The following is a 7,963-nucleotide window of genomic DNA, read 5'->3' as shown; positions in this document are numbered from 1 at the left end:
TGAGCATTGGGAGGTGAGGATGAGCTTTGCAGAGTGAGCTGTGTGAGCCAGGCCAGGCACCCAGCCTGATCCATGCGCTGTGAGCCATGCACCGGGTGAGGCACCTACCCCAACTACACAGTGTGAGCTGTGCAAGCCAGGTCCAGCACCCATCCAGGTTCTAGCTTTCTTAGTAATCCATGACATGAGAAGAATAATAGCATCCCTATAATGGGCGATGCAGAGGGCTTAGGAAGATGGCTGGGGTCCTAATAAATGAGTCCCAGCAGCAAGGCTTCTGGGCTCTTCACACAGCCCTTCACACAGCCCTTCACACAGCCCTTCACACAGCCCTTCTCACAGCCCTTCACACAGCCCTTCACACAGCCCTTCTCACAGCCCTTCACACAGCCCTTCACACAGCCCTTCACACAGCCCTTCACACAGCCCTTCACACAGCCCTTCTCACAGCCCTTCTCACAGCCCTTCTCACAGCCCTTCACACAGCCCTTCACACAGCCCTTCTCGCAGCCCTTCACGCAGCCCTTCACGCAGCCCTTCACGCAGCCCTTCACGCAGCCCTTCACACAGCCCTTCACACAGCCCTTCTCACAGCCCTTCACACAGCCCTTCACACAGCCCTTCACACAGCCCTTCACACAGCCCTTCACACAGCCCTTCACACAGCCCTTCACACAGCCCTTCTCACAGCCCTTCACACAGCCCTTCACACAGCCCTTCACACAGCCCTTCACACAGCCCTTCTCACAGCCCTTCACACAGCCCTTCACACAGCCCTTCACACAGCCCTTCACACAGCCCTTCACACAGCCCTTCACACAGCCCTTCACACAGCCCTTCACACAGCCCTTCACACAGCCTCACAGCCCTTCACACAGCCCTTCACAGCCCTTCACAGCCCTTCACACAGCCCTTCACACAGCCCTTCACACAGCCCTTCACACAGCCCTTCTCACAGCCCTTCACACAGCCCTTCACACAGCCCTTCACACAGCCCTTCACACAGCCCTTCACACAGCCCTTCACACAGCCCTTCACACAGCCCTTCACACAGCCCTTCTCACAGCCCTTCACACAGCCCTTCTCACAGCCCTTCTCACAGCCCTTCACACAGCCCTTCACACAGCCCTTCACACAGCCCTTCACACAGCCCTTCACACAGCCCTTCACACAGCGTGCTCCGCACTGCTCCTAAGACAGTCTCTGAGTGACAGTCCTGGACAGGATACTAGACTCAGAATCCAAATAGGAGGAAAAAATTAAACCTAACATACAAGCAAAGGAGGAATGGAGAAAATACACACTTTTAGAAAGGTTCAACTAAAAGGTCAACAGCAGAGTAACAAGTCTCAGTGTAAAGGGTAGAAGTTGTTTAGAAATAAAGAGGGAAGGTGTGTATTTCTAAAAAAAGGCATCCCAGGTGCTCACTGCTACAAATTAAAGGGGAAATGAAGCTGTGGCCCACCACGTTCTGATAAAAGCATCAAAGAACAAACAGAAAAGTAACACACATGTCACCAAAGAGAAGGAAAAAGCATCTACAAAGAGCTGTCAGCTGGCCCCAGCCACGTCCTCACCAACAGGGGCTGAGGTCAGAAGCAAGGGTCCCTCCACAGCCGGGCACTGCAGCGTAGACACCATCCCCAGCAAAACTGGCACTTAGCAACTCAGAACAAACGACCATGCAGACAGACGTGGCACTGCCAGTCTCCTAACCCTGTGGTTCCCTGTGTAACTTTCTAAACAGTCTGATGAAGCATGGCCATGTGTGTTCGTGGCTTTGTGCTCGTGTGGACATGTGTGCTCATGGCCATGTGTCCTTGTACACACATGTGCTCATGGCCATGTGTTCTTGCATGCATGTGTGTTCCTAGCTGTGTGTCTTCTACACTTGCATTTGTGCACGTGTGTGTTCATGGACATGCATGTTCATATATATGTGTGTCCCTGCCCATGCTGTCCATGCCAGCTTTCAGAACTCCAGGGCAGAGGGGTTTCCCCAGACAGCCGATGGCCTACAAAGCCAAAATACAATTTAACAATGACAGCAAAATCATAACATGCTCATTGCTAATAAACTGGTATAATAATGTCAGGAACAATTCCCGCATGTGTGGGAGCCGGTGTTTCCAGGCGTGTCTACCCACCACATCTACTTCAAGTGTTGGGGTAGAATGGAAGGAGTTAAAAGGCAAGTTCACTTTAGGGCAGCAGTTAGCCCCATTGGTGTATGTTCCAAGAGTTTTCTGAAATCCCCTCATTCTGGCCCAGCATGTGGTGTGAGGCAGAAAGCCCAGCTCCCAGACCTCCGGGTGGCTCCTCTCTGCCTTAGTGCTGCAAAGGTGGTCCAGCACTCCCACCTAGGGTGTGTCCAGAGTCAGCCAATCCAAGAACAGCCTCCACATGATGGGCCAGCCTGGCCTAGGAGCCTTCTCTGCCCTGGACACTGAGCCCATTTGATCCCTGCCCACCTCCGGCATGCAGGGAAGGGTTAAGAGTCACAGGTTGGCTTCCTTTCCTTGGGTCATGGCCCTGGCCACGCACTCATTCCTCACGGCTCTCATTTTCCGTCTATAGCCACTTTCCTCCTTCTAGGACCCTGACCTCCGGCCTTTCCCCTGCTTGGCTCCTCCCGGACAGCTCCCATTCCTGGGGTGCACCTCTAACACTGCATGGCCAGACTGACTCTCACCCAACTCCTCCACAAAGCTTTCCCCAACAGCTAGGCCAGACACCCCTCCTCCCAGGAGCACTGTGGCTCAGCCAACTATGCCATGAATCATGCCTTTCCACTTACAGAACGCAGTGTAGACACTCATCTCTGTGTCCAGATGGGTTTTCCTTTTACCCTGCTGCCCTTTCTGGGAATGGTACACATCTCCAGCCAGGGTACCTGAAGGGGAGGACCAGGCAGAATGTCCCCTCATCAGGACAAAAGGAAGCCTGTGAGACACAACTGGCAATCCTACAGGTGTTGCAAGCACACAGGCTTGGAGACTGAGCCGACCCTGGGCACCAGCATTGCCCCCACTGTTTCCTGCCAATCAGACAACTAACAATTGGCAGATGGCAACTTCCTGTTGGAGGTCAGTCCCAAGCGAGAGGGAGGAAGAGAAGGACAAGAAGAGAAAAGGAAAAGAAGGGCAGAGGAAGATGGATGGGGGCCCAGCAAGGTCTTGCTCAGTGGATCTGGTCCCGTAGCCCACAGGGCTCTGCTGTGAACTTCCCATGCTCCTACAGCTACTGTTTATCCCCTGACCTGGTCATTTGCTTGGTCCCTCAGTGTGGAATGCTTGGGGGAATGAAGGAGACTGCCCATTTCAAGCATGACTGCTCATTCATTCTGTTCCTCGGTGGCGGCTGATGCTTGGGATCTCCTTAAATCTCAACATTCTGTGTGTTCCTGCCCACAAAGAAATAGCATTTTCAGGGACAGGAGGGCCCAAGCAGACTCGCAGTGTTCTGCGCTACAGGTAGCTTGACTGGCTTTAGCCTTAGCTACACAGGAATCACACGGAAGTCTCAAGGTTTGCCGAGCTGGAGCCTCCCGGGGTAGAGTGAGAGAGAGAACTATTCTAACAATTCCTATGGGTCACAATTAAGTCCACTGAAATGTTTAGCCAAAGGAAAGGGCTGGTGACCAGTGTAGGGCAGGTTTGAAGCCTTGGGCTGACTTCCTGTGCATGCCACCCAGCGTCACAGCCATTTTAGCCAGGAGGACCCCGAGGCTGAGAGTTCAGGGAGTGGGTGGCACAGCGAGGACTCCACACTGCTGAAGCCCTCTGAAACTCTCCATCTTTCAGAGCCAGAGGTTGCAGTGTCTGGAGCTGGTCCAGCTCACACTGTGTGAGGCACCACCTCCCTAAGATGTCAGGAGAGGCCACGGAATCTGCAACATGGGTTGCTTCGGCCTCTGGACCTTCCTTCTGTCCTCCTGGCCGATCCGCGGCAGCTCAGAGTGCCACATCCACCCAAGCTGGTGTCTCACAGGAACCCACCCTGCTCCCCATCCTGCAGGATCAATGAGTGCGTGGACAAGAGAGGGCAGGAATGAGGGAAATCCGACTCCTTTCCGATGGCACTGCCCTCCTGGGCACTCTGACCACTCCGTCCACAGAATCCTGCACAGCAGGGCCTGTTGCTCTCCCTGGATCCCTGTCCCTAACCCCTGCAGGGCCAGGAGATGCTGGCAGAAGGACCCAGCTCTGCCTACACTGACCTCTCTCCAGTCGCCACAAATGCCTCAACTTCACATGAACCCCAGAGTCTACTCCTTCCTTAATACTTAATACCAGTCCTTGTTTCATTCCATAATTGGCTTTCCACAGAGTCTACTTCCTGAGCCAGAACTCTCTCCCAGCCTCCCAGGCGGTCCACGGTTAAGCTGACGTGTGACCATGCACATACCGACGACCAGAAGAAAGCCCACACATCAGAGTAAACTTTCAGTTTTTTATTGCAGTTGGTCCTTTCTGAGTACTATTGTGTTTGCACAATGAAAGGATTTCTCTCTGAGATATCATCTCGCCACGGTGCCAAACAGTGCATATACGCTTTAAAAATGTGATTTGAGTTCTAAGGAGCGTGAGTTTGGGCGCAGAACGATGCTGTGTAAAATCCCTACGCACACTGAGCAATGTTACATTGAACAGACCCACATGAAGCAGTGGAAGTGGAGAACAGTCGTACAATAAATAATCAGCTCTCTAACCTGCACAGTCCTGCCGGCTAATCGGGCCCGCCACCCCTCCCCCACAAAGGCATTCACTCCTACACCTGCAATAACTTAAGATCCTCATGGTGAGTTTAATATTGGGTCAGACCAGAATCCCCTCACACACCATCTGAAACTGCTCCAGGCGTGCCCTTGGCACACGTTCAAAGGCTGGCCGTCCCCTCCTGGTGGCCACCTCCCCCAGTGTGGACACGACACAACCCGGCCACAGCTCCATGCACTTCCACACGCGTGAGTTCAGCACAGCCAGCGGAGAGCAGCTGCGAACAATCTGGAACTGTCGGGCGCGGCAATTCCCAGCGGGTGCCAATTATATAGATAAATAGGAATTTACATAATTTACAAAGAGTGTGTTTCTGGCTTATTTGGAAGGCACGCCTGCAAAGAGCTGCAGTTACTCATGAGAGCAGATAGTCGCCCTTAAAGGCCTTGCCCTGGGCTGCTTTTCAGCCAGCTTCCTGGATACGGGGCCTGGGAACCCCGTCGTGCTTGGGCCTGGGTCTACAGGGACCACAGTCAGCAGCTGGACAAGAGCCCGTGCTCCCCTGTGCGTCTCGGAGTTCAAAGCCGGCTTACAGCCACTTTCTCCTTCCCGTCGGCTCCTGGATGGTTAAGATCCAGGCCCAGGCCCACACACTTCCCAGCTCCCACCACTCTGGGAGGGAGTACGGAAGTCGGCATGCTGGGCCCATCCACAATGAGACAGACCCGCGTAGACGTCTACACAGAGTGAGCCTAGGGCCCCACGTCCCTTCCAGTGGCCTGTCACAGCCAGTGAGCGACTTGCAGCCCTCTCCAAAAACAATTTCCGGTGCGCAGGAAACCGGAGCTGTGGGCGTCAGGCCCCAGGGCACATCTGGGATCGTTTGACCCAAAAAGGGGGACGAGGCCATTTGGGGTGGGGCATTCCCAGAGCAGGGGCGAACAGAGCAGGGACTTGGGGTACATTTTCTGCTCCAGGGGGAAGTTTGAACAATGCTGGGGCAAGGGCTGAAGGCTCCAAGAGCGAGGCAGGGCAGACAGACCTCTCCTCCGAGGGGACTCCTGCCTGGAGCAGGCAGCGGAGCGGGCTGAAGGTGGCTGCTGGGCACAGCTGCGGGTGGTGAAGGTCTAAGGGCCGCTTGCTTCGCCTGCCCTGGACTTCAACCTATCTTGGGAAGAGCAGGCAAAAGAAACACAGGTTACAAAGCGGGGTAGGGGGTGGGGGGCTTGGAGGCTGAGAGGGCACAGCCGCAGCCCACCCCCGCAGCTGCCACAGCTGTCGGCTGATTGGAAGCAGACCCCTGGCTGGGGCCCCCATGCCGTGTGCTGGGGAGGATGTGGAGGTGCAATGCTGGCAGATGCACCGCTCCCCGCCCCCGCCCCCATCACCATCAGCAGCAGGCTGAGGGGGCAGCTCAGGGGGTGACTGGGAGGTGATGGAGGGGCCTCCTCGCCCTGCACGTGAGCCTGGGGAGGCCACCTAGAGGCTTGTGCTTTGAGAGGAAAGCTTCCCAGAGGGTCCTGCCGCCTGCAAGAGCCACCTTTCCAGGCCCCGCTAGGGCGCCTGCATGGCTGGTCTCACTTTAATCATGCTTTGTCCATGCACGGTGCCCTGTGTGGTTCCTCTGAACATATCCCAGGGCCTTTGCTCCAGCTGTTCCTCTTCCAGAAACACCCCTTCCTTGTGCAGCCTTGGCTCACAAGGCCACGAGGTGTCCCCTGGGCAGTGAGGCTGCTCCCCATCCACTCCACCTCAAAGTGCACCCACAGCCAGAGAGCCAAGCACGCCTTCCTGTCCCCCCTGCCCACTGCACGCTGCCTTTGCCATGTGTGTCAGCCTTCCTGCTTGGCCCTGCACAATGCGAGTTCCCCCAAGGACTCCCTCCACCTCCTCAGCTGCGACCCCAGCATCGAGAACAATGAGTGCCCAGCACGTCGCCACACAGGGCTCGGCAAGCCCGTGCTGAAGAAGTGCACCAGAAAATGAAGAAATGCTGTCACAGACAGATCCTGCCCTGGGAGAGGAGCTTGGGCTTGGGGTGAGCAAGGAAAAGCAGCAATGTGGGCCCTCCTGGGACCTCCCTCAGCACCTGGACCCTCCTGCCCACCACCGACTCCAGTTTCATTATGGACGTAGACAGACCCCTCTGCAGGCCCTGGCAGCAATGCGCCACTGGTGTGCCAGCCTCACGGAGGCCGAGTGCGGCTGCACCTTTTCTGGATCGGTCCCTGCAGGACTCCAGCCTCCTCCACACTGTTCTCACAAACTGACATTACCATTGCAGAGGCACAGGTGAAGCCTGAACAGCAACATTGACAAATAAAGCCAAGGTGGCTGCGGCAAACCCTCAGGCTCTCAATGCAAAAACAAGTCAGGTTAAAAAAAAAAGAAGAAGGCAAGAAAGGGAGACTGATGGACATGCTGGGGCAGGCGTGCTGCCAAGCTGTTAGAACCCAGCTCTGTCCAGAATGCGGCTCGGGGAGGCCAAAGACTGCACATGACTCTGGACGCAGAGGGGCTGTGGAACCGTGGAGACTAAACTGCGCAGCTTTGAGGATGGGTGGCCAGCAGGCTAGGAGGAGGCCCAGTGAGCCCCGCCCCACCCCAACCCCAAGCTCCGAGAGATGCAGGGCTGGTCCCTGGATGCAGGGCTGGCCAGCCGGGAAAGTGGCACGGCTCCCTCAGCTTCCGCCAGTTCTCCCCTGCCCTTTGAGACCAGCCTCTCAGACACCCCAAGCTCCCACTGGCTAGACTGACTACCCCCCGAAACCAGCCTCGGGACCTGGAGGAAGGACGCTCACTCAGGTAGCCTCACCTCTTCCAACGCAGATCTGGCTGGGTCCCAGCAGCCCGGCCTTCCTCCACTGTGTCTGGTGCTGTTGCGGTCCGTGTGGCACTGTAGGGAGAGGGCCAGCGGAATGAATCGGCCTGCACCTTCACGGGTCCGACTTCTCCCCCGCCCCTCACCCCAGTGGGCACCTGAGCCCTGTCCCCGGATTCTTGCTGTAGGCACATGCCACAGCCTCTGTGAGCTGACCTTCAGAGTGACGGGCTTCCCTCAGAGAACAACACCTCCATACTCGGTTTGTCAGGAAGAGGAAGGATACAACCTGCATAGAGCTTTCCAGAACACAACTCATGGGACCCTGACGGCTCCACGCCTGGCCTTCTGCCAGCTCACTGAGCAGTGTAGGGTCACCCCAACACCAGCTCTAGGAGGGAGCAGGGAGCAGGGACAGATACCC

The 7,963-nt window shown here is 56.1% G+C and overlaps 1 protein-coding gene across 1 annotated transcript; it reads left to right on the top strand.

Moving 5' to 3' along the window:
• Nucleotides 1–370: 370 nt before the first annotated feature.
• Nucleotides 371–853, top strand: LOC121161647 (DNA-directed RNA polymerase II subunit RPB1-like; the record flags this gene model as incomplete). Its single annotated transcript, XM_040988172.1, has 1 exon — nucleotides 371–853. A coding segment is annotated over one exon (483 nt), but the record flags the coding sequence as incomplete, so codon positions are not given.
• Nucleotides 854–7,963: the final 7,110 nt, after the last annotated feature.

The sequence above is a fragment of the Ochotona curzoniae genome, unplaced genomic scaffold (assembly GCF_017591425.1).
Source record: "Ochotona curzoniae isolate NIBS_2020 unplaced genomic scaffold, NIBS_Ocur_1.0 contig_48, whole genome shotgun sequence".
Taxonomy (NCBI): Eukaryota; Metazoa; Chordata; class Mammalia; order Lagomorpha; family Ochotonidae; genus Ochotona; species Ochotona curzoniae.
Note: the sequence above shows the minus strand (reverse complement) of the source record. Positions and strands in the feature narration are given on the sequence as shown.